The following is a 26255-nucleotide window of genomic DNA, read 5'->3' on the forward strand; positions in this document are numbered from 1 at the left end:
ACTGCCCTGTCTAGGAAAGAGAGCAGCCATTTCTCTAAGCTGACACAAATGGTGGGCCTGGTGCTCAACACCAGATAAAGTTCCTAAAGACAGGGCTTCTCCTGTGCTGGGAGGACCTGAGCGCTTGTTAAACTATACCGCCAGAAACCTCTAGTTTCGCATTTGTTTTTATTAATTTCTTCGGGCCACACCACGTGGTGCTCATGTGATCGCATGAGGTGGGATCAAGCTGGGACTGGCCATGTGCCAGGCCAACCAATCACTCCTAAATGACCTCTCTGGCTCCCACGTTCTGATGTGGAAGATCTGGGCTGGGGCTGAGACTCGGCTGCTCTAACTAGCCTCTAACTAATGCTGCTGGTCGGGGCACCCCACTCTGCGACCCACTCCCCCAGACTGTTCTGAAAAGAGCTGTGAAATCTGAGGACAGTGAGGAGTGTTGGACGTCACTACACACTGTGTGTCCACATGATTCCAGTTTGATGATCGGGGCAGGAGTCACAGGCAACATCTTCCCCATGCACTGGAGGAGACACGTGTCCCCTAATGGCCATGGCTGTGGCGTAACAGTTCCTTATTTCTCCACACATTTTTGAGTGTGGCTGACAGGGTGGGTGTGGCACCTGCACTTGTGAGGAGTGAGACTTAGGGCAGAGGTGACATCATAGTGAGAGTGTGTGTGCCTTTTAGAATGTGTGTGTGTGTGTGTGTGTGTGTGTGTGTGTGTGTGTACCATGAGTAAAAAAGTACATGTGAGTGGGTGTAGATTGCTATTGTTAAGCAAACTCTATTTGAAGAACTAGGATATAGATGTGAGGCTGATGTGTGAAGGGAGTTAAAATTTTATTACAGAAATATTAAAATGACTCTAGGCAGCCCAGACCATCTCTGTTCTTTCTGGAGATGAGGCCCCTGGGGTCAATCTTAAATGCTGCCTCCCGAGCTGGAAAAGGGTCAGTGCTTTTGCCATTTAGTTACTGGGTTGGCTTCTTCTTGGTTGTGAGAAGGGGCTGGAGAGAGCAGGTGGGAGAGGGCATTGGGAGAGTTAGTGTCAGCAACGAGGCCGCCATACATACCACCTAGGTGCAAGTCGATGAGGCCACTGTAATAAGACTCTCCCCAATAGTCTACAACAAGGTGAAGAGACAGTTACTGGAACAGATAATCCTTCTGCCCCCCATACCCAAAGCAACCAATAACATGAAGCATAAGAGACACAGGGATGCAGAAGAGGGTGAGAGGGGCAGATGGAAAACATGCGTCTCTCTGTAAGAGCATGTTACACACACACGCTGCAGAAGACAGTCAACAGAGGATGACGGCATGAGTCCTGCTCATGACTTCCACCTGTCAGGAGAGCAGGTCTTGGCTTTGCTGGAAATGCTTACCCTGCTCGCAACCCAGCCCTACCTAAGATTAAAAATTTCAGGCAGACCTGGGCTATTCATTTCTTCAGTTATAGAAAATCAGAAGCCTGAGACTGAGGGTCTGCAGGTGAGGTGTGAACATCCTCAAGAAACTGTAAAAACAACGGTCCTGGGTGGAGAGTGGCGCAGACGGAGCTCAGGGTCTCTGCCTGCTGCACCCAGCACCTTCAGGAGTGATCTTGTGGCACCTCTGAAGGTGGTCCCCAAAGCAAAAGCAAAAGCGAAACAAAAAATAATCCCCACAAAACAAGACAGCCCACTGCCAATCCTTGGTAATATCAGCTCTTCCAGGAACTCTCACGACACGACCCGTGATGAATACATTAGACTTCTTGGAGGCCTGTATAAGTTTCAGATGAAGGAGATCCTGTTTCTTCCAAATTTTGGGCCCTGACCTCACCCAGCCTTCTTTTTAAAAGCAGGCAACAAGGACCTCTCACCGTCCTTTAACTCTGCCTGGCTGTCCAACTCACGTGAGGTTCTCACAAGCCTGAGAAGCAAAGATGGGACAAGCTAGACAGGTGGGCGAGAGCAGGTGATCCTCATCTTGCAATTAATAAATGCAGAATACTGCAAGCCAGCTGCTTGTAACTGTGTTACCATTCCCTGCACTTTCCACAGTCTGCAGGCTGATCTTGGCAGTCTTTTGTCCACATGAGGATGGACAAACCAGTATTGGGAATCTAATCCCAGAATGTTTTGTGAACTCATGCTCAAAGCTGATCCAGTCCGAATCAGGTTTCTGAAAAAAGAAAGGGCTTCCCAGGTATCTCAGAAAGAAAGCATGCATGTCTTGGTCTTAGGCTCAGAGTCATGCCCTTCCAGTCTGGACGTTTGAGAGCCCGGGCCCACCTGAGGTCAAGGGAACTGCAGGCCCGTGTCAGATCCCTTCTGTGAGTCAGTGTGAATCTCTCAGAGAGGAACGGGAGCCCAAACCCTCGGCCTGACAGAAGGCAGCTTCTGGTCAGCCGTGCACCAGGTGAAAGGGCCAGTTTCTGGGCTGGGAATTCTAACCACCGTGCTCAAGAAAAAGGGCTGAGGCAGGAGAAACCTAACTAATAAAAAGGGAAGCTGAAGCAGGAGAGAAAGCAGCAGCCAGAGCACATAGGCAGCTTCATAAAAGATTTCTGCAAAGTAGAAAATTGGGTCACTGGGTCTTCTAACTAAACACCAGCCTTGAAAGCCGTGTTTAAAATAAGCAAGGAAAGCACCTCCCAAATGACTCACGGGGAAGATGCTGCAATAGGGTCCCAAAACCTGTCTCTTAAAAATATAGATGAGGGGCTGGAGCGATAGCACAGCGGGTAGGGCATTTGCCTTGTATACGGCCAACCTGGGTTGATTCCCAGCATCCCATATGGTTCCCTGATCACTGCCAGGAGTAATTCCTGAGTGCAGAGCCAGGAGTAACCCCTGAGCATCGCCAGGTGTGACCAAAAAAGCAAAAAAAAGTACAGATAAGTGTTTAGATAGGTGTTCTACATTGCCTTGTGCTGGGAATCAAACTCAGGCCTCTCACACACATGCAAGGCAAGTGTTCGACTGCTAAGTCACACCCCTGGCCCCTGGCCAGATATCCTTTGATGTTCTGCTGAGAGAAAACTGGACTAGAGCAGTGGTTTTCCATTCCTGTTCTGTGGAACTCTAGTTTTTCTAAGAGCTGTTTCAGGGTCTCCTGTGTAGCTGGTTTACAAATATATTTAGCTGATTTAAAAAGAAAAAAAGAGAACCTTAAACCACGTCATATAAAAATATTTTATATTCTGACATTTTTTTTTTTGTTTGTTTTGGAGGGCCACACCCAGCAATGCTCAGGAGTTACTCCTGGCTCTGTGCTCAGGGATCACTCCTGGCTGGGTTTGGGGGATTGTATGGATGCCAGTGATCAAACCTGGGCTGGCAACATGCAATGCACGTGCCCTGCCTGTTGTATTCTTGGGCTGGTCCCTTTATAAGGTCTTCTGGGTTGCTGTTGGTTGTTTTGGGGTTACTCCTGACTCTGCTTGGAGATCACTCCTAGAAGGCCTTGGGGGACATATGGGGTGCTAGTGATCGAATCTAGGTTGGCTGCATGCAAGGCAAGAGCCCTACCAGCTGTATTATCACTCCAGTCCCATTTCTACTCTGACTTGTAAGAATAATTTAATTTTTCTGCAGTGCTGGGGATCAAAACCAGGGCCTTACACAAACAGAGCACGTGCTCTACCAGTGAGCTTACATTCCTGTCTCTTAAACTCATTTAAGGACCAATTTTTTCCTTTCCTTTGGGTATATGTATTGCTACAACAATTTGTAAATGCCTAAAGACAGAGGCACTTTTATTTACTTAAGTGCTGGCCCAAGATCAGTGCTCATGTGCCTGAGGGGACACTCTGAACGGCAGTGCTGGGCGGCCCGGGCAGTGTGGCACTGTGTGTCCCACTGCTTTTGTTTCCCATGTGTCTGGGGACTCTGAATGAGTTCAAGTCTTTCAGGAATATGAATTACTGTAAGATTTGTTAGTGATTCAACCACAAAAAATTTCCTACTGTTCTACTTTGAGTCTTTAGTATCTCATTTGAACATATATTCTGAGATTTCCAGGGATTATTAAAAATCTGTTACCGGGCTGGAGAGAGTTCAGGGTTTAAGGTGCTTACCTGGCACATAGCAGATGCCAGTTCATTCCCTGAACATAAGAGTAAGCCCTGAGTCCTGCCGCCAAGATGTGACCCCTGGGGCCGCACGTGTGTGCGGCCTCTCCGCAGCTGCACGAGCGTGAATCCAGACCCAGCTAAACTACTTTCGGCATGGGCAGCTCCTTGCAGAATGTCTCCAGCCTGAGAACTAAGCCGAGGCCCCATGCCCACACAGGAGGGGAAAGGTATTTCTCTCTCTCGCCTCTTCCTTTCCGGGGATGAAGGGCATGGTGACTGCCATATTATGACGACCACAGATGGGTCTTACAAGCTTGCAATGACCCAATATCTGGAAGAAATCTCCCTGGACTTAGTTGTTAAAGTACAGAAATCCAAAACCAGCCGCGCGACCTCATTTCTCTTCGCAACAGGTCTGACTCTAGTAGGGTACTCCTAACAATAATAGTGAGGTTTGTGTTGAAATATTGAATGTAACCAAAGTAAACAGAAAGTAAAGTGAAACTTATCAGTGACAAGGCTGGGGGGACACGGGGGGGGGGTGTCGGGATGGGAGGTGTACTGTTTGGGTTTTTTTTTTTTTTCGGTGGTGGGATATGGGCACTGGTGAAGGGATGGTTGTTTCAGCATTGTATAACTGAGACTTAAGCCTGAAAGCATTGTAATTTTCCACATGGTGATTCAATAAAATAAAATTCTTATTAAAAAAAAAAAAGAAAAGAAAAGAGTAAGCCCTGAGCACTGTGGGTGTGGTTCCCTCCAAACATAATGAAATTTAAAAATCTATTACCATTCATGGCAACTCTGTATATCAGGGCACAGAGAAGCACTGGCTAAGTGAGAGTGGGGGTACACCAACACCGGTAGCTCTGTGCCAGTATCTGTGTTTTCAAATTTGTGTTTAATGACATCTTAGAGTCACTTTTTTTTTTTCATTTTAAATTTGAACTTGGCTGTGCTTGTAAAAAAGGTTGTGCAATTCAAAACAACTTTAAAATCCACTTGTTCAGATGAAAATCATGTCACATAGGTTTAAGAAAAGGTAGATATCTAAAAACTTTGGCAAAGTCCTATGCTGACTGCCATGGCATATATATATTTTTCTGGCCCCTTGGCAGTAAGTAATGTGGAAAGCTGTGGCCCATTCCAGAATGAGGGATGCATGTTGTGGAGATGCACACGTGTCTGCTGCAGCCATCGAATCTGGGAGGGGGCTGGTCCTCAGTGCTCCAGGAGCAGGAGGGGCAGAGGGTCTTCCTTGAGGACTTACTCGAGCTAGGAAGTGCAGCACACACATATCTGCAGAGCTACTCTGACCACGTGGTGGGAACAGAAGCATCTGGGAGGGTGAGAGGGAATGAGCAGTCCTCCACAGCCCTGCCTGTGTCTTCAGACGGAGGAAAGCAGCCAGGGCACAGCCTGGCCAGCCGAGTAAGCAGCAGAGGCAGAAGGAGAATGGCGGGGGCTGTCACGGCCCCATGGGAGCCCGCGCCCCTTTCCGGGCCCCTTTCTGGCCCACACATCTCCAGCCTCAAAACAGCGCTTGCCTGGAGCCCCAGCTTCTTGGTTTACTGTCTGCGCTGGGCGTCAAGTGCTGGCATTTCATGTGGCCTGGGTTCTCAGCAGCTAACTCAGCACCAGCAGATGCACAAAGCCAACGCTATATACATCCTCAACTCTCTGCCGATCCAATCATTTCTCCTGAGGTCATTACTGAGGCGACTATTCAGCAGCATTTTTAGGCTTTCAGACTCAGAGAAGAGACCCCTGACATAAACCTCAGCCCCACAGGACCCCATGATTTCATCCTGAAACCAGACACACGCAAAGTTAGCTCATCGCTAAGTTTTCATCCAGGCCAGATGGCAGCTGCCAGCCCTGCTCCAGCTGCCTCCTCCGGCAGACAGGCCTTCCCAGCCCTCTGTCCACGAGGAGGTGAGATGGGGTCACTGCAGCCCACCACCTTCTTTATCCCCAGCCTCACAACCTGTAGGCTACGCCCAGAAGCTTATGCACGGATAAAGTCAGTCTGAGTCTGAGCCAGGCTGCAGCTGAGGCTGCCCCGAGGGTTCAGGTCCTGAACCAACAGGGCTTTGTGGCCCAGGGCTGCCCAAAGACTCCGTGCTGTCTCTGAGCCGAGCCCCTGGGTCCTTGGTGAATGTGGCTGGGACACACTTCCTCTAGTGTTCTTCCCAGCACTGTGGCCACTCCAGTCACAGTCACTTCCCAGGGTCTCTTCACCAGAGACCCCGGCCTGCCGAGTCTCCCTGAGGGACAGTCTCCGGATGAGAACGTGACGGTCCCCCTGGGAAAGTGTGCTTCATTCAGCACAGGAGTTGGAAAGGTGCTCGGGGTGCGTCCTCAGTGCTACGGGCAGCCTAAGATCCAAAGACAGGAAATGCAGGCGGGCAACAGGCCGGAGACCTGCTGTCCAGTTCTGTGATGGCTCCTTGTGGCACTATCTCCCTTATTCCCAGTTATTTTCTCCTAGAAAAACGGTTAGGCTGGGTAGAAGGGGGGAAAAAAGGAAGGCCCAGTGCTTGCATCAGCGGGGATGGGCCTGGGGTTCCACGCTATGGGCTACTGGCTATTGGGACATCACAGGAGGGGCTCGTTTTAGAGGGAAGCCCCAAACCTGAGAGAAGAGGGGCCCCAAAGACTCAAGGAAAAGAAGCTGCATTGCAGATGACGGCACAAACCCTGCTGCTGCAGGGGCATGTGCACGGGGTGGGGGCGGGGGTCCCTGACACAGACGGTACCTGCTTCCCCGCGCAGCGCCTTCTCCACCGCGACCCCCCTCTCCTCCAGCTGCCTCTGCTTCTCCTCCACCTGCTCCAGCTGCCGTTGGATGATCTGCATGAAGTCAGAACAGAATAAGCTTCTGACTTTCTGTTGTCCCTGACTTTCAGGACACACGAACTGTGGGACACACGAGGAGGAAACCCAAGGAAGTCCCAAAGTCGAAGAGGTTGTCAGGTCACTGTGTCCCAGGCGACACCCCCTCCAGAGTCAGCACCAGCCGTGGGGGTGCCACGGGGGCCCATCTCTCTTGGGAGCAGCTCATATGCTCTCGGAAAGGGCTGAAGCACTGAAACCTGGGACTTCTGACTGTGCGACTGCTGAGTGCCAGTCACGAGCCTCGAAGAACACTGAGGAAATCCTGTCTCCAGAACATAAAAAAAAACTCTTTGAAAGAGAAGTGAGCCCAGCCTGTTTGGAAATAAAGTGAGAAATCTCTTGGCCATGGGGGGCAGCAGTCAATGATATTAATCTGCAGAGAGTAAAAATCATATTCAGAGAACGAGGAAACAATAATAGGTAAGACGAGAATGAAAGATGGGTGTTTCTTTTTTGGGGGTGGGTGGGGTGCAGGCACACCTGGCGGTGCTCAGGGGGCCACAGAGCTGCTGGGATTAAACCTGGGACAGTGACATGCAAGGCAAATGCCTTACCCACTACACCATCACTCTGGCCTCTACTTTCTTGTATAAAGAAATGACATTTTGTTTTAAAAAAAAAAAAATCCAGCATCAATGAGGCCTGCAGACAGAAACTCAGTGACAACAGGCAGGCCGTGTGAGAGGCCACAGGCCAGGCACTAGCAGATTTTACAATGATTATTCGAAACCAGAGCTTCCCAAAGTGGGCAACATCACCCCCTGGAATCACCTGAACTACTAGTCTCGGATGCAATTGAGAAGTGCTAAATAATTTTCCCTTGAAGAGGGGGCGTGAGGGTAGGCCAAATAAGACTGGGAATTTGTTGTTAACCAAGGAATCTAGGAAACTTAAAGCCTGACCTACCCTACTCGACCAACAACTCCCCCTTGACGGCGGCCTCGAGCTGGGGCTCCTCTCGCAGCCCGCAATGTCTCTGCTCTGCCGTCGCCTCCTGCTGTGCGCTGGACACAGCCCTGTGCAGCGGGGACTCCTGAGCAGTTGCAGCCCACAGACTGTGCTTTTACCTGGGCTCGGTGCAGCCGCTTAAGTTCTTCTTGCTTGGCTTGTCTACGGGCTGCCTTCTGTACGCGCCGGGTCAGCTTGGAGTTCAGCTCCTCCTCTGTGTAGGTTCTTGGCTGGAGAGAACAAGACAGATCTCCTCAAACAGGTGCACACGGACCCCTGGGTCTCTGGGCTGGGGGCAGAGGTGTGGGAAAGGTGAGGGGCACGGGCATGGAGGGGTCTGGGCTCAGGGGCAGGTGCATGGCGAGTGTCGCCCCTTGAGCTGGGGCGTTGCTTCTTCAGAGTCTGCAGAGCAGACAGGGTGTGCAGGGGACATGGGCCGCAGCTCAGACAACTGCTTTGGGCTGCTGCACTAATGCCCCAGGGACACTCCGATCTACAAGTGAGATACTTCCCCTGCAAATAGGGCTGACTGTTAGGAAGTAAAAATGACAAAGGAGCGAAAGCCCGCGGAGACCACCTCTTCCTCACAGAAGCCTGCCTGCTCATTTTTTTTTTAAGGACATTGTTGGGGTGAAATATCCCAGCAAATGTTTCCTCCAGTTTTCTGCTTCTAGGGAGCCTACAGGGAAAGAGAAGAAAATCCAGGATCTTTTAATTTTGTTGTTGTTGTTCATTTAGTATCAAAAGCCACTTTCTTCAGGTGAACAATTTTCATATGGTTCTTTTAAGGGGGAACATCTGAAGTCGGATGCTTCTACAGTAATCACCAACCTCATGAACACAAAGAAGGGAAGTGGGGTAGCCTGGACAGACGTGGGTCTGTACAGGAACAGCAGCGGTTCAGGAGGCAGGGGGGCGGGTGGACTGCTTGAGCAGCATCCTCAAAAACTGTGAAGGCCATGTGCCGGCTGAATCCAGGGCACTGCCACCTGCAAACTAGGGCAGGGAGGGCATGAAGGCATGTCTGATGTCCAGATTAGAAAGGGTCAACCACTGAGTGTCTGATGCTGTGGGCTGCTGCTGTTCTTAGCATTCTCTTTCTGGTCTCCAAGAAAATAAAGAAGATTTTTATTTATTTATTTAAATCATTTTGAGAGGGTCACACCCAGTGGTGCGCAGGACTCACTGGCTCTGCACTTAGGAGTAACTCCTAGTGGGTTCAGGGGACCCTACTGCATGCCGGGAATCAAACCTGGGTCAGCTGCGTGCAAGGCACACTCAAAAGGGGACTTTTAGAACTTGAAGGAGATTTCCAAATTCAAGTCAGGCATACTGTTTTTTTTTTGTTTGTTTTTTTGGGTTGGGGGGAAGGGGATTTTTGGGCCACATCCAGCTGTACTCAGGGGTTAGTCCTGGCTGTGTGCTCAGGGATCACTCCTGGCAGTGCTCAGGGCATCACAGATGGCGCTGGGGGTCAAACTAGGGACAGTCATGTACAAGGCAAGTGCCTCAACCCCTGTACTATCTCTTTGATTGCCAGGAGTCTATCCTTACACTCTTCATTGTAAGAGTTCAAGTGAAGCAGAGAGTAGATGGAGCAGGTAGTCCTGCAGGTCTTCAGTGGTTACACTAATGCTCTAAGCATCTCACTTTGCAGATCACAGAGCTGGGGGCTTGGGAATTCCCCACTTCTGTGGCTCCCAGTCCCAGTGTGGCGCTTCTGTCCCCCAGGCAACAAGAGTAGAATGACCACATGCTCTCCATCTTCCTCTGCACAGATCAGGACAGCTCTGCGCCAGTCTGGTGCAGTTCCATGCATGTTTGAGCAGTTAGTGGGGGTGTGGCCGGGGACAAGGCTGGGGCTGCTCCGTGGTTAATCACAGACATGCATGCAACAACGAGCAGCCAATGGGATGAGACACTACCTTTGATGCATATGATCTCCTGAATGCCAAGGCGTGTGGTACATAAATCGACTTTTAAGGGGATGGCAACGGAAACAAAACAGAATAGTAATAATAGTAATAATTTAAAAAATTAAAAAAGAACACAGAAATGGAGCAAAATCGGTTAGAAGTTTAAAACAAACACACAGGACTAAAACACATGATTATCTTTCACAATGTTACACAGGACTACGTGAGCAGGGAACCAGGGGGCAGCACCTCAGCGAACCCCAGTCTCACTAGGCCTGGACTCACTGGCCCTCGGGAAGATGCGCTTCCTCTGACCTGGGCTCTTCCTCCCTCGACTTGCTGGGTATAAATCAAAACTGTTTAAATAAATGATTGTAGAAGCTATTTTTCCTTTAGCAATCTATTCACACGTGCAGGAATTAGGACTATTTCTTCCAGCTGACCGCTCTGGGGAAATGGGATGGAGGACGGGGTGGGCGAGAGACCACCAACACCGCACGCACTGAGCAAATGAAGAAAGAAACCAGGCACTGCTTGCAGATGGCACCCACACCCTGCTCCTCCCCGTGCCCCTCTAATCCCGTGTCCTCTCCCTGTCTCTTTCCTCCCCTCCTCTTCTCTTGCCACCAACCCCTCTCCTTTCCATTTTTTCTTCCTTTGTCCAGTTTCGGGTCACACTTATTGATCCAGCCTGGGGCCCACGTGAAGAGCATGTTTCTCCCTGGCCAGGGGGCCGTTTCTTGACTCAGTGAAAGGGACTAAAAAAAAATTGTAACTGATATTCATCAAAAATATTTAGGCTGTCTTAACTGCCCTCTGCGCTATCTCCCTCCCCACCTTTGTGGAAGCTTCCACCCACAGAGCAGTCCTCCTGGCCCTGTTTCCCTGGCCTGGGACATTAGTCTCATACAGCTTTTTTTTTTTTTTTTTAAAATCCCACAAATGAGTGCAGTCATTCTACATCTGTTCCTCTCCTTCTGACTTATTTAACTCAGCATGAATGACAATTATAGTTGGAAATGATCGCTCTGGATAACACACAAGAGTGATGAAAGTAGGCAAAGGGGTAAGCATGATAACCTCTCAGTATCTGTATTGCAAAGCATAATGCCCAAAGGACAAAAGGAAAGAGAGAGAGGGAAGGAGGGAGGGAGGGAGGGAGGGAGAAGGAGAGACAGGGAGAGACAGAGACAGAGAGCGACAGAGAGACAGACACAGAGAGGGGGAGAGAGAGACAGAGAGAGATGGAGAGAGAGGGAGAGACAGAGACAGAGAGAGAGGGAATGAGAGAGAGAGGGAGAGAGAGGAGAGAGGGAATGAGAGAGGGGGAATAAGCGAGAGAGAGGGGGAGGGAGAGAGAGGGAGAGGGAAAGAGGGAAAGAGAGAGAGAGAGAGTGGGGGAGAGAGAGGGTGGGAGAGAGGGAGAGAGGGAGAGGAAGAGAGAGGGTGGGGGAGAGGGAGAGAGGGTGAGGGAGAAAGAGAGTGGGGGAGAGGGAGGGAGAGGGAGAGGGAAAGAGAGTGGGGAGAGGGAGGGAGAGGGAGAGAGAGAGGGTGGGGAGAGGGAGAGAGGGTGAGGGAGAGAGAGTGGGGGAGACGGAGGGAGGAAGAGGGAAAGAGAGTGGGGAGAGGGAGGGAGAGGGAGAGGGAGGGAGAGGGAGAGAGAGGGTGGGGGAGAGGGAGAGAGGGTGAGGGAGAGAGAGAGTGGGGAGAGGGAGGGAGAGGGAGAGGGAGGGAGAGGGAGAGAGGGTGGGGGAGAGGGAGAGAGGGTGAGGGAGAGAGAGAGTGGAGGAGAGAGAGGGTGGGGGAGAGGGAGAGAGAGGGGGGGGAGGGAGAGAGAGGGTGGGAGAGAGAGAGGGAGAGAGGGAGAAAGGTGCCTACCGTGGTGGTAAGGTGGGGGATGAGAGGAAAACTGGGGACACTGATGGTATAAGGCCCACGTGGGAAAGGACGGGTATTGGAACATTATATGATAAACCCAATCATGAACAACTTTGAAATTGTGTATCTCACTGTGATTCAATTAAAAAATAAAAAAAAAAAATTCAGGCTGTGAGCCATAGAGATAGTGAAGAAGTCAAGGCATTTGCTGGCCCCAGCAGGGCAGGCAGCTGGTTGAGCAGTAGCAAGAATTAATCCTGAGCAGAGGGGCTGAAGCAATAGCACAGTGGGTAGGGCGTTTGCCTTGTACAAGGCCAACCCAGGTTCGATTCCCAGCATCCCATATGGTCCCCCAGAACTGCTAGGAGTAATTCCTGAGTGCAGAGCCTGTGCACTGCTGGGTGTGACCCAAAAAGAAAAAAAAAAAATCCTGAGCAGAGACAAGGATAAACTCGAGCACTGTGAGGTGTGGCCCCAAAACAAAACAAACTAAAATTTTGGCAACAATTTTACCCCCTTCTCACTGCATTAAACCTAACGAGAACAACTCAGGTAAGTGCAGGTGCTGCATCTGTGTTTGTTCTGACCGGCCCACTGCAAGACTCAAAGGCAGGAAGCGAGGCAGGGCTCTGACTGGAGGTCTTGGCGGCCTGTGGCTGTGCAGATCTGGAGTGCTCGGGGCCCGGGTGCCAAGCCTGGCTGCCTGGCCGCTCCCGGGGCATCAGGGAGCAGGCCCGGGACCTGTTCCAGCGCACACTGGCCCAGAACAGTGACCTAGGAGCGACATTTAACCTTGAGCTTACAGATCTTGCCTTAGACTGAGTCATCTCCCCATGAGCAAGCCGGAAAGATCAGAACACGTCAAGGAAAACAAGGGAGACCCGGCACATCTGCTGCCGCACACGGAAAGCAGCAGACCTGCATGGAGGCCAAGATGTGTTTTCAGGAGCTGCTTTCAGAGTGACATGGGGGCAAAGAAAAGAGGTAAATCTAACCAATCTCTTATGCCAAGGGCAATAGGCAATTCAACGATTTTTCAACATCCTAGATAAAATGTTTCACAAATGCTTGACTGAGGGATGGGTCCATGGCATCTCTGCGGGGAATCAACCCTCTCCACATGTGCTACCCTAGGTGACTCTGACAGGCTGACTGGGTTCGGAGCACATTCAAGCCCCACTTCAATGTCCTCATCCTCTCATCTACTGTGAAAGACTCTCCATCCCGCCCACCTGGCTGTACTCAGGTCTTACTCCTAGCTCTTTCTTACTACAGAGCATTCCTCACAAACCTCAGGGGACCATATGTGGTGCTTGGGACTGAACAACACGATCCATCACCCCTAAAAATTTTAGCATGGGGCTGGAGAGATAGTTCAGAGGTTTAGGTGCCTGCTTTGCACATACCCAATTCTGGTTCAATTCCTGGCTTGCCATGTGCTTTTCTGAGCACTGACAGGACTGGTATCTGACCACAGAGCCAGAAGAGAGCCCCGAGCGTCGCTGAATCCCCACTCCCCCAATCTACACAACACACACACACACACACACACACACACACACACACACACACACGTGTACCTTTTCTATGGAAAGAAACATTCTTCTGTATGACTACAGAACCTATGTTATTTACAAGGAACTTAGCACTGATATGTCTATGCATATTTTACAGTCCATGATCAGATTTCCTTAATTATTCCAGAGTCCTTCATAGTTGCTCTTGTTTTAGTTTGTTTTCATCATTCAAGTGGGAGAGCAGATAAAGAGTTGCAATAATAGAAAATGAACAAAGCAAGAACAAGAGGTGAGGGGCCGGAGCGATAGCTCAGCGGGTAGGGCGTTTGCCTTGCACGCGGCCGACCCGGGTTCGATCCCCGGCATCCCATATGGTCCCCCAAGCACCGCCAGGAGTAGTTCCTGAGTGTAAAGCCAGGAGTAACCCCTGAGCATCGCTGGGTTGTGACCCAAAAAGAAAAAAAAAGAAAAAAAAAAAAGAACAAGAGGTGAATTGCAATGACAAGTTTCCCGAAGCTCTGCAAAGTGGCTAACAGATGGATGGACTGGTCAGGCCAAGAGGGGGAAACTGGCAACAGGCTACAGAGGCCCAGGAAGGGTTCGGAATGATTACAGCCCTTGTTGAAAGCCAATGGAAGTGGCCCGGGAAACCTCACGAAGCATGCCAGGGGCCGCTGCACTCAGAGTGGAACTAACTCTGGGTTATCACCTCAGACTTGAGGGTGGGCCTCAATGAGCTTCACTCCTGCCTGCCTGCTGCGGAGACCCTTCTGGGTACCCCATCACTCTCCCCGTGGAACAGACGCCCCACCAGAACTTCTAATTTCTCTTCCTTTTCCTACTCATTGTCTCTAGAAAAAGCTATAAGAACTCTTGAAAATTCGAGTCAAATACCCAAGAGAAGTGCACAAGGAAGGGCCCGCCTTCCCCACACAGAGACGGGCACGTGCTCTCCTGCCGGGGGCAGCGGGAGGGGCTGAATCCAAGTCTCTTGGGCCAGTTCTTCAAAGACAGAAAACTCCTCTCCGACACACAAACGTACAAAGCAGCTGGACTGACCAAGCCTATTTCTACGATTCACGACCTCCCGCCTCTGCCAACAATGAGGACCCTGCCCTGCAACTCCGGGCACTGACACTGCTACTCCCCACGGGTTAAGGACAGGGCAGAGGGAGAGCGGCTTCCTGAGGACACAGAAAACCCTGCGCAAGACTGTTCCTTCAGGGACTCTTGCCACGGAAGCAAATACCCCCAAGTGCCCGGCTGCTCCATGGAAAGTCCCTTCCGTATGTCCAGGAGCTGGGCTGTGACCTTAATGCCTACTGCTAAGCTGTCTGAACAGCGCCCTCATGCTGTGGAGCCGTTTGCTCCCCCCTCATCAAAGTCCAACACTGAATGGAAGCTGAGAGTCCAGCCCTCACTCCTTTCAAAGCCCCACCACTGACTGGCCCTCATACCTCTCGCTTGGACTTCTGGGAAGTGCGCTCAAGGATGTCATCACTGGACAGGTCAGAGTCCTCAGAGAAACTCAACTGGCGCCGGAGCTGCAGCTCTGGGAGGGGGAAAGAGGCAAAGGGAGGAGAGTGACCCGCCTGTAAGCTGCCCAGCCGGAAGGTTTGGGAACGTATTTGTCGGGCCATGTGTGGCGGTGGTGGTGGCAGTGGCTGTCTCCTGACTTAAGTTAAGGGGAGGTCTGTCGCTATGGAGAAGTGAGAGGCTGGGATGCTGACAAGGGTCCAGCTGTGCCCTTTAACAGCTGACCTGGTACTGGCCTGCTTGGAGTCGGGCCTTCCTTAGAAAGCAGACAAGCTCCAGCGTGGGCTGCGTCTGGGGCTACCTGGAGCGGGGCACGCTCCGGAAACCCTCTGACCATGCATTCGGGCCCCGGCACAGCTCCCCAGAGAGAAGCCTGGGGAAGCTGATCTCTGCAACCCCCGCCCCCCAGGGTTCGCCTGTTGCCTGGCGGACATACCTGCTCTCACGATGGGAGAGAGCCGGTGCGTGCCTGAGCCCACTGTGGCGCCGCTGGAAGGGGTGCTGGAGCAGGACTTGTCGTCTCCCTTCTTCTTCTTGTCCCTCCTGTACCCCGAGAAGACCGACTTCCACAGGGACCTGGGCTTGGCCGCCGCTTCTTCCAGGAGGCTCGGGCTGGGCTTCTCGGGGGCCCGGCCCTCTGCCTTGGGCTTCTTCTCCTTCTTGCTTCTGCGGGGCGAGAAGAGGGATGATCTCTTCTTGCTCTTCCCACTGGAGCCCTCGGAGGAGGTGATGGAGCCCTCTGGGCCCCCCGAGTCTGACGGGGGCGACAGGACGTCCTCATGCTTCAGGGTGGTGTCCTTGGGGCCTCTGAGCGCTGGGTGTTTCGGGGACTCGGGGCCAAGCTCTCTGCCTCTGGAGGGCACGGAGGAGGCCCTGAGGGCAGTGTCCCCGGGGCGCCTGGCGGGCCCGGCCCCCTCCATGTCTTTCATCCTGCTCAGCTGCTCGGCCATGGCGTCCCTCAGCACCTGGCTCTTGACAGACTTCTCCCTGGCTCGCATGCGCTCCTCAGCCACCTCCTTGGCTTCCGCGGAGACGGCGGGGAGCCCCCTCCTGGGCGGCGCGCCCCTTTCCAGGGGGGGCACCCTTCCGTTCTCCCCGGCTGCGGGGGCGTGCGGGGGCCGCTCGGGGCGGGGCCAGCAGGAGGGCGGGGTGAAGAACTTCTCCTGCAGGCTCGAGTCCGTCTGCTCGTCATACGTGTCCTCCACGTCGTCAGCGAAGGGGATCTCGTCCACGCTCTCCACAAACGACTTGCGCGCCTCCTCCCGCGGGGGCTGGGCGGGCTCTCGGGGGCCCCGCAGGAGGGGGGCCGGGCTGGGGGCCGGGCGCACCGGCGCCTCGGGGTCCAGGGGGTCGAGCCGGGGCACGGCCCCCGGCTTCCGTCGGAGGGTGGCGGGCTCCTCGCCGGGCGGCGGGGGCGGGGGCGGGCTGGACGGCGGCGTGAGCAGCGCCGAGTCGGAGGCGGTGAAGCTCTGGCTGCCCAGGGTCCTGGTGTTGGAGGAGCTGCCGCGCAGGCCCAGCCCCGAGCTGCTGGACAGGTCTCTCCGCTCCTCGGGCGCGTGTCGCGGCTCTCGGTCTGACGGAGACTTGGGGGTCTCGCTGTCCGAGCTGGGGGGGCCCAGCCTCCTCGGCCCGGGCGAGGGCCTGGGCAGCTGGAGCCCCTGCGCCTGCGGGGCCGGCCGGACGCCGGGCCCCTGGCCCCGGTCCACAGGCGTGAGGCCCAGGCTGCGGCGGATTTCCGCGCTCTTCATCCAGAACTCGGCCACCAGGTCACTCCGCTTCAGGTCCTCGTCCAGGGCAGGAGGGCTGGCGTCCCCTGGGTCCTTCACAGGGCGGGGGCTGAGTGGGGTGGAGGCCTGGGCGGGGGCAGGCTGGAAGCAGATGGGGGACGCCGTGGGGGAAGGAGCGGGGGTCTCGGAGGAAGGCTGCGGCTGCGAGCAGACGGGCCTCTGGGGAGCGGGGCTGGTGGCGGGGGCGGCTGGCAGGGGTCGCGGGGACACAGCCAGGGAGGTGGGGGCGTGGGCTTCGGGCAGAGACACCGGCTGAGATCGGACTGGCGAGCTCCCAGGCTGCGCAACGCGGGTTCCCGTCTCTGGCCACTCTCTGGGGAATAAAGGCTGGGGGAAAAGGCGCTTCTCAGGCGACGGCAGCTTGGCGGCAGGGGCGCCCGGGCTCCGGAGGTCCTGCAGCAAAGGGAGATGGAGCCTCTCAGAGGGGCGGGCTACTCCCACCGCAGCAGTGCTGTCTACGCGGGCCAGAGTGCCCCTCTCCAGCCCGCCAGCTACCAAGCCCACGCTCACAGAGCCGCGCCCGCTGGCCCAAGCCCACAGCCGCCAGGGCCTGTGCATCTCCAGCGCGCGCTACCTGTTCCGGCTGCTGAACCAGCTGAGTGCATTCAACTCACAGCCCCCTCTCCACACCCAGAGCTTCTGACAGACAAACCGACAGGTGAGAGCAGCTGCTCCTCAGAGCCGGCGGGCCACAGGGCAGGCAGTCCCGAGAAGCTACACCCCCAGCCCAGGCAGCTCAGAAAACTCCCACGGTTTCTTCTCAGAATTCTAAAGACCAGATCAAACAGACCCAGCTCTGGCCTTCTGGCCTTTCCCGCCAACCTATTTTTTAGTATTTCCCAAACATAGCATTCTCCATCATGTGACATACCACTGACAATCTGGATGCATATTTTCAATAAAAAATATTTCAATGTAATATTGAAACAAAATTTTCTTTTCTTCCCCCTTTTTTTTTTGTTCTTTTTTTGGGTCACACCTGGTGATGCTCAGGTGATACTCCTGGCTTTGCACTCAGGAATTAATCCTGTCGGTGCTTGGGGGATTATATGGGATGCTGGGAATCGGACCCAGGTCAGCTGCATGCAAGGCAAACGCTCTACCTGCTGTACTATCACTCCAGGCCCTGAAACAAAATTTTCTTATCAAATCAAGGATTTCACAAATATTACAGGTTTAAAAACAAGTGTGTTTAATATTTTTGATATCTGGACTATACTTGGCTGTGCTCAGGGCTTACTCCTGGCTCTACGCTCAGCGATCACTTCTGGTGGGCTTGGGGGACCATACAGGGTATCAGGGATCAAACCTGGATCAGTTGCATGCAAGGCAAGAGCCTTACTCCTGTACCATCTCTCCGGCCCAAACACAAATGCATTTTAATAGCCACAACAATGACTCAGGTGTGGGAGCAGCTGCCGGGCTCCTGATTCCTGAGCTAAACCTGAACCCCAAGGCTGTTCTCGGCAGACCCCCACTTCATCCTCAGAATGAAGAGGCTAGTTGGTGACTTTACCTCCAGTATTTCTGAGGTTCACACTATGAACCCTAAGATAAAATGCAGTGGATATGTCTCCTCGGGGCCTCACAGCACTGTGATTCCCTGTGTCGCAGGCCCTTACCTCTGCCTGCAGGCGGTAAGCTGAGGAGAGATCAGCCTTCTCCTGCTCGGGCGAGCAGAAGGGGCTGGAGACCCGGGAGGGACCTACGGAGAAGAGAACAGGATTTACTGGGGGGGCCGCCCGCGCCCACTCCCCCCAAGGGTGCGTCTCTCAGCCAGATGGGGAGAGGGCAGCGAGGGGTCTGAGGGAACGGGGCTCCCAGAGACTCTTCAACGGCTTCAGATAAGACATCCCGGGGGGCGGGAGAGCAAAGTCCTTGTGCGGCTGAGGCTGGGTCAGGGGCGCACCAACAGTGGCTGACCATTTGGTGACAAGAGTCACCCAGGCTCTTTTCCGACGGCCTCTCCCACCCACCCAGCATCTCTCTCGGCCTCCTGTGGCCCTCAGCAGAATTCTTTATCATTTGTTTTTGGGCCATACCCCGCAGTGCTCAGTGCTCACTGTGTGGGCCTCTGGGGGACCAAATGGGGTGCCAGGATGGAACCCAGGTCTGCTGCGCGCAAGGCAAGTGCCTCACCTGCTGTCCATTGCCCAAGCCCTCAGCGGCATGCTTCAAGGCAGCTCTCCCTCCAGCAGAATGTTACCTTTGTCTTGGCATTTTGGGGCACTGGGTGGCTGCTCCTCCTCATTCTCTGAGACCCTCAGTTCCAGCTCTACCGCGGCCTCCGTCTGGCGCCACAGGCCAAGCTCTGCTTCTGCATCTGACGGAATGTCATCGGACCAGTGCTGATCTGCAGGGAAGCGGGGGTCAGAGGACGGGGTGTCTTCATCCTGAGGGTGACCATGCTTCGTCCCTGAACTCTACCTTCCTCAAGCAACAGTCCAGTCAGTCCGTCAATGGCAGCGCTCTCAGCTGCGGTTTGGCCAGAAGCACCCTGGCCTCCCCAGCATGGAGCCTGCACCTGGCCTGGCCTTGAAGAACATTTATTTTCTCTTGTTGTGGTTTTTTTTTTTTTTTTGCATCATACCCAGTGATGCTCAGGGATCACGCCTGGTGAGGCTTGGGAGAACATATGGGATGATGGGGATCGAACCTGGTCAGCTGCATGTAAGGCAAATGCCCTACCCACTGTGCTATCGCTCCGGCCCCGTGAGGGTCTTGTTTCTGTGCTCAGGGGTACTCTTTATTCCCTCCAGGATCACATCATTCACGGATAACAGATGGTCACCCCAGTAGAGGGGAGGCCCTGGGGTTCCTCCATACCATCATCCAGCTCAGCACCAGTGTCCCCCGTGTCCCCATTCTCCGCTGCCTCCCCTTCTATCTCTGCCGGCTCTGAGTCCACATCTTCCTCCAGGCCATCCTCATCAAACGGGACTGGAAAGTAGAAATGTTCAAGGGAAGAAAGAAAAGAGAGATATTGCCTTTGGGGCAGGACAGTGGTGGTGGCTTCTCAGGCCTGGGGCAGGAAGGCCCCGAGGAGAATGGAGAAGGCAGAAGTCTGGGCAGGATGTGGGGCCAGGGGAGGCCGGAGCCCCTCCACACAGGCCACTTCTCCACGCTAGCAAAAGCAGTGCGAGAACAGCTGCTCAGGGCCTGGCCCTCTCTCCCCTCCACGGGGCGGCTGGGGCTGTGTCCAGGCCTGGGCCTGCTCACCCAGCGCAGAATAGGGTGACTGTGAGGTGCACGGCCACTCCCACTTTTGCAGCTGCTCTGTCACCACCAAGGTCTGCTCTGAGGGACCTTGTCCTGCAGGTGGAGACTGACGTGGACAGTCGTGGCCACACCACTCACACCTGCAGCTAGAAGTGTGTTCGACAAGACCCCGAGGGGACTCCCCTCAATGGGCCCCGACAGCTCCGCTGGGGATGGCTTAGAGCCCTGTTTCTCAACTGGGATCCACGCCCCCGAGTATATTCACATGAAAATCACACAGAATGGGAGCCACAGTCTGGGCGGGGGGGGGGGGGGGGATCGACTGATAGAACCGGGTGGGCACAGGAGGGGAATAAGGTTGACAGAAGGCCATGTCAGATAAAGGCCGTGAGACACAGATCTAGACAAAGACTCTTTAAAACATAAGGACAGGAATGAAGGGATATTGAAGGGATATGTAAAGTTCACTGTCTTAATTCAAAACAGGCCCTTAGGGCCACAATTTAGAGGAAAGTAACCACCAAATGAATAAATGAATTTCCCTAAACACACACACAAATATACTCTCTCTCTCTCTCTCTCCCTCCCTCCCTCCCTCCCTCCCTCCCTCCCTCTCTCTCTCTCGCTCTCCTGCTTCTCCCAACCTCTGCACCCAGAACTCTACTACTATTCACAGAGGAAGCGGCAAAGGAAGCAGAGGTCTGTGTGAAGGGCCTGTGTACACCTGCCACCAAGACTTGCAGCGCAGCTCTCAGGGAGCCTTGGGGCCTGTCCACCCTCTACCTCCTTCTAAAGGTTTTGCTTTCAGGAAAAGGAGCCGAACTTTCCCCTGCAGCTACAGAGTTAGGGTGGGTGACCGAGGAAGCAGCTGCGGCACAGCTGTGTCCGACGAAAGAGGGAGAGGGTGGCTCCCGGGAAGCCTGGAGCTGAGTTTGAGGCTGGCAAACGGCTCCCCTTGTGCCAGAGCAATCCACAGGCTGGCAGCGCTGAGACTTTGCCATGATTCTATCTGCTCGGGAAGAAACGCCGTAGTTATCCCCACAGGCGGAGGCCCGTGTGGTCACGCTGTGTGGTCACTCAGGGAACAGTGGTGGCTCCTAAGAGCCAGGTGCAGTGTCTGGGCTTCCTCGGCCCAACTCAGCACGTGGGCAGCAGAGTCTCTCTGGGACCTTCGTCCCTCGGTGACCACCTGGCCCTGGGGGACTCTGGCCTGCCAGAGGGGCCCGGCTCTGAGCTCTGATCTGCTAACCAGGACCAGGTCCACCCACCAGACACCTGCTGGTCACAGTTTAAAGCACGCGCCCCTCCCCCCTCATGAGTCTCTATAAGGAATGTCTGCTGTCGCGTCAGAGAAGTACCAGGTCTGTGGCCCGTGGGCACACCTTAAAAGGAAAAATGATCATATATATAAAAAATGAAACAGCAACAAGTACCAAGGCAGCAACAGCAGCAGCTAAAAGCGGCGCAGTGTAAGGGTGGCAGTAGGGGTAACCCTAGGTTAGGATGGTGCAGGTGCCAGAGCAGCCACGTTCTGTGGAAGCCAGGGTGACCGACAGAGTCCAGCACTCAGCTGAGAAGTCCTGATGCCCAGCCTGGGCAGCCCACAGGAAACAATGTCCAGGAGCCGCTGCCCCCAGAGCTTCTCTTCAGGGGCACCTCCTCATCTGTGAGCTTGGCGGGGAGGAGTCGGGATCAGGAAGCTGACTTTCGGTTCTGCCAGCCCAGAAGTAACAGGTGGAACAGTGGTTCTCAGCCACGTGGCGATACAACCCTCCTTTTGGTGGTGCGGGACACTGGAAGGGTTCGTATTCTGGCCGGGCACAATGAACGGCTCCAGGGGAAGAGCGGCCCTGCCTGCAGTGCTGGCACCCCTGGTGAGAAGCACCTCTCTGGAGCGCCTTCAGGAGGCAGCCATGGTTTCTCAGCTCTCTCGGTCTAAGAGCCTTGGCCTGGAGCTGATGCTGGCGTGGTCACCGCCAAGCTGCCTGGGACAGTGTGGAGGGGCCTGTCTGGCCCCCTCTGGAAATCTGGTGAAGTAGGCACTTCTCACACCGCTGCTGCCAGCTTCACTCCCTAACTCCCCATTTCTCCAGCGTCTGTGCGCCTGCGCTTCTGCTTTCTTCAGGATGATTGCAGGGCCTGGGAGAGGTGTGTCTGGTCCATGCAGGGGCTGCTGCCTGGTGAGCATGCACGTGGCCCCTCCCCACCCTCAGCATGCACGAGCGGCCTGAGTCTTGTGTTAGGGTACCAGCCGAGCTGCAGAGAGAGGTGGTTATGGTGAGAGAAGAACAAACATCACCAACTACCTCCGGACACTGTCTCCAGCCAGGCCTGCACTGCTGCGCGGCGCATGGAGGGAAGGTCAGGCGCTGAATTTGAAAACAGACGACAAACACATGGTTACAGAGGAATGAGCATTCCCAGTGAGAAGGGCTGAGGTCATCCCTAGGGTCCAAAACAGAAGAGAAACTGAGGCAACATTGTAAGACAAGCCTGCCCAGCAGGGTGGAGCTCCATCGGGAGGCTCTGTGGTGGGGACCCATCACGGAGGGAGAGTGGGAGAAACGGCAGGGCGAGGCTGAGACGCTGGTTGGGGACAGAGGCTGGGCTTGCCTCAGGGGACGGCATGAGCTGGGGAGGATCAAATGTCCATTCAACACCGAGTTTCTGGAAGCAGAGACTGTGCCTTTGCCACTTAGGCCCTGGTGGGTGTGTGGCCCCAAAAGACGCAGAATGGAATAGGAAGAGAAGTGAGCAGGAGACAGTCTGATGACATGAAGACCGTCACTGAGGACAAGGGGCCTGTGGCAGCCGCCAGCACTCTCTGATAAGCCAGAATAGGGCTCATGGTGAATTGTAGACTGACTTATGATCTAGAGATGGAAGCTGTGTTGGAAATATATATTTCCTTAGTATAAATCTCAATCCACGGTGCCAAAAACGAAGCCCAGGGCTCCACTCGTGCAAAGCACGTGCTCGGCCCCTGAGCCGCACCTTCCTGCAAACTACAGTGCCTCAATGAAAGAGTTAAATTAAAAAAAGTTCTCCCTACCTCCATCCTGACAAGGCATGTTCATAACCAGACACACTCCACAGGGAAAGGACCACACACGCCACTAACAGGAGAGAACGAAGAGGGGACAGAAGACACAGTTTGGCTTTCCCAGGTGAAGCTCACTTTGCTATTTTGTTCGTTTTGCTATCAATGGAGAACGAACCTGTAGCTGCTTTTTATTTTCCCTGCGGTACTGGGGCGGGAGCCGAGTGGCACACGTGAAGCCAATTACCCCTTAACCCACAGAGAACTTTACATATCCTCAGATAACAGACAAAGCAGTGCTTACAATTAATGTTTTAAGAAACAAAATGTCCTATTGTGTGTTACTTTTATTCAACCAAAAGCTGGACCCCAACAGGAAATTTCTCTGCAGCAGCACGGGTAAGAGGGGTCACAGGTGAGAGGCAGGGGGACCCTGGGCCTTGAAGCAATTACCTCTAGAAGTAGAGGACTCGGAGGTGGGTACCACTCTCTCCTCCTCCTTCTCACGAATATGCGTCCAGTGCACGTCGGCCTGAATCTCCAGCGGATCAGATGCATTTGTGATCTGCTGTAGCCCCCGGCTCCCAGCTAATGTACAGGTGGAGGAGACGAGGGAGGAAGAAAGGAGATGAAACAGCCAGGGAAGGAAGGAATGAAACACCAAACAAAGGAGAGAGAGAAAAGTTACAGTATTTGCCAGAAACAGTTGAAATGAAACAGAGGCAGCCAAAGTGCACACACACCCCCAACTTCTACTGACGCTTCCTGTTCAGCTTCATAATGTTGGCTTCCATGAAGAGAACGCACATTCCCGCGCCAGTGCAGGGAGAACTCTACTCACCCTAGACTGTATTGGAGGGACCCAAATGCCAAGTTAGAAAAGAGAGGTTATGACTGGCCACAGAAGGGCCATTCCTGTAGCCATGAGCACCTGCTGTTGCCAGGATGTGACACTCCCCGAGGACATGCCACGCATCCTTGCTTATCACCACCTGACACAGTTATAACATCTTTGGAATTTAAGTCAAGTGATAAGAGAGATAGGATCAGTGTCTTTTTGCCATGAGCGAACCAGCTCACACCGGATGGAAATCTACTTTGTTGGTACATTAGATCTTGTCTTTCACAGCTAAAATGCTCTTTCCACCCATTCTCATGCTGCATGCTGGTCAAAGGCGGGGTGACAGCTATGGAGGGAGGGGGGCACTGGCGGGGAGGAAGCCGTGTTCTAGGCTGCAAGCCCGAAGTTCTGGCAGTTCCTGGGAAGGACCGACCGAGTACCTGTCTGCTATCTCTGAGGCCAAAGTCCTTTTCCTTTCAGCACTATCTGATTCCCTGCGAATGCCATGCAGACACAAGGCCTGACTTCTCAGCTAAATGAGGAGCTACCAGTGACTCCTTCATATTCTTCTTTTATTTTTTTTCTACAAGGGCCACTTCCAGAATCGCAGTAGGCAGTGCTGGGGGGCCACCTGGTGATGTGGCTGTGTACCTGCTAGGTGTGTGTTCTCTACTCGAGCTGTCTCCCTGGCTCCCCCCTCAGATGACTCTTGTCAGAGTCCAAGGAGTCCACATGCAGCCCCTGCCCCGAGGCTTCCTGACATCAGTGCTTTGACCATGCCAGAGAGTTGGGTCAAGTCAAGGGATAGACAGCAACCAGGGTATGGGAGGAGGGAAGGGGGCACTACAGGAGCGGGGATGGCTTTTCAGGAAGCAAGAGCAGGTGCCACCCAATGTGAAGGACCCTGGGGTTACTGACAGGAACAGGGGCTCAACAATCTGGTTTTGGCTTCATCACTTAGGATAACAACTTCTAAACTCTGGTGCAACAGGGAATGTGAGACGGGCAGACACGATGCTCTGGTATTGTGGTAGCAGGGGCCTCCACTGCACCCCTCACTGGCGCTGCCAGCTGTTCTCACAGACTTTTTCTAATATCAGTTGATCTTTATGGTGCTAGATGGGGCTGAGCCGAAGCGAAGTCCAAAAGCCTGAATGGTTGACGCCCGAGGCAGGTAAGTTAGGAGGGAAAAAACATTCTCTTCCCTCTCTCCCACGGGAAGAGAATGACTTTTTCTGGGCCACACTGGCTTCTTCCCTAGAAAAATACTGAAAGGCCGAGAGGAGCTCCCGGGCCTCTGTGTTGATGACAGATCTTCGCGCTTGCATAGTGTAGCTGCGTGAAGGTTTCTACATTAGACTGAACCAAGGCTTAACTGGAGAGGGGACCTTGCAGCCAAACACGGACGGGGCACCGGTGGAGCCTCACTCAACAACACTGTTCCAGGAGACTCCTGACAGCCACTCTGTCTAACGTGCTATTTTGTACATGTAGTCTGGTGGGTGTTTGGGGGCTACATGCCAAAGCCCGTCAGGGTGGCTCTTTAAAACAGATCTTCCCAGGTGGGACCTGCTCTCGGGGAAGATTTCAGGTGGTTGCCAAGGAGTCAAGGGAGAAGGTGGGCGAGAAGCAGCGTGGGTACCTTTACATGTACCCGGGTCTTCTTCCTTGGTGGGGAGCTGGAGCCATTGGCCTTGCCGGAGTTCTCGGTCCCAGGGGCAGTACTCCCCCTCTAGAGCAGGGGGAGCAAGACACCCACAAACAGCATCAAGAATCCCACGTGTAGGTTAAAAGGAGAAAGAGAATGGAGGGGAGGGAAGAGAACAGATAGGAGTGATCTTCAGCTGCAAGGCAATGGCATCCTGTCACTGTGGACACAGGCACTGAAGTTCCTGACTCACACCATGGATCAGGAACCAAGGCCCAAAGCTTGGCTGGATTTACTAATGGATGTCGGACAGGAGCCGTGGCGGCAGTGCGCGCAGTGGCTCATCCACCGTGGGGTGCTGCCAGCCAACCACTGGGTGACCTAGGACTCAGCGCAGGTGTCTGACCTGGCACAGACCCTCCGCGATAGGGTCCTGCTCTACCAGCTGCTCAACAACCTCCGGGCACAGATGTCCCAGGTGCTGCCCAGAGACGCAGGCAGGTGCGTGTTTGTCAGTGTGCAGATTGTTAACAACACACCAGTCTACTGAAAGCTTACATTCGGTAGACTAGGAACACCTGTAAAGGCGATTAGAGGCTGCCCCAAAAGCTTCCGTCCCTATCGGAGAGTCCAGCAAGCTACCGAGAATATCCTGTCTGCACGGCAGAGCCTGGCAAGCTACCTGTGTACACGATATGTCAAAAACAGTACCAATGATGGTCCTCATTCCCCTGATCCTGAAAGAGCTCCCAATATGTCATCGGGCTACACTAGCACCCGACAGGGATGAATGGAGATGTTATTGGCGCCTGCTCGAGCAATCGATGAACAACAGGATGACAGTGATACAGTGATTTCTCCAGTTAAGCTCTCTCCCCTGGGTTTGGTGTTGGTACTGTTTCTAGGTGCAGATAAAGACCGAGGGAAGGCTCCGATGTTTGGAGAAATTCTACAAAAAGGCTGT

The 26255-nt window shown here is 53.7% G+C and overlaps 1 protein-coding gene across 17 annotated transcripts in view; it reads right to left on the minus strand.

Moving 5' to 3' along the window:
- MICAL3 (microtubule associated monooxygenase, calponin and LIM domain containing 3) overlaps positions 1–26255 on the minus strand; it is a 233191-nt gene that overhangs the window by 17695 nt on the left and 189241 nt on the right. For 8 of the 17 annotated variants that reach the window (XM_055126746.1, XM_055126754.1, XM_055126748.1 and 5 more), the window contains 9 exons: positions 23256–23390; positions 19370–19483; positions 18750–18896; positions 18166–18248; positions 15193–16936; positions 14678–14772; positions 9835–9885; positions 8029–8139; positions 6823–6916 (listed from right to left, as the gene is read on the minus strand). In XM_055126746.1, coding sequence (XP_054982721.1) covers positions 6823–6916; positions 8029–8139; positions 9835–9885; positions 14678–14772; positions 15193–16936; positions 18166–18248; positions 18750–18896; positions 19370–19483; positions 23256–23390 — 2574 coding nt within the window. Of the gene's footprint in view, positions 1–1076; positions 1128–6822; positions 6917–8028; positions 8140–9834; positions 9886–14677; positions 14773–15192; positions 16937–18165; positions 18249–18749; positions 18897–19369; positions 19484–20568; positions 22132–23255; positions 23391–23415; positions 25376–26255 lie in introns of those variants that run through there. The other 9 variants (XM_055126751.1, XM_055126757.1, XM_055126756.1 and 6 more) reach the window with 6 other exon arrangements.

This window comes from Sorex araneus, chromosome 2 (assembly GCF_027595985.1).
Source record: "Sorex araneus isolate mSorAra2 chromosome 2, mSorAra2.pri, whole genome shotgun sequence".
NCBI classification, from domain to species: domain Eukaryota; kingdom Metazoa; phylum Chordata; class Mammalia; order Eulipotyphla; family Soricidae; genus Sorex; species Sorex araneus.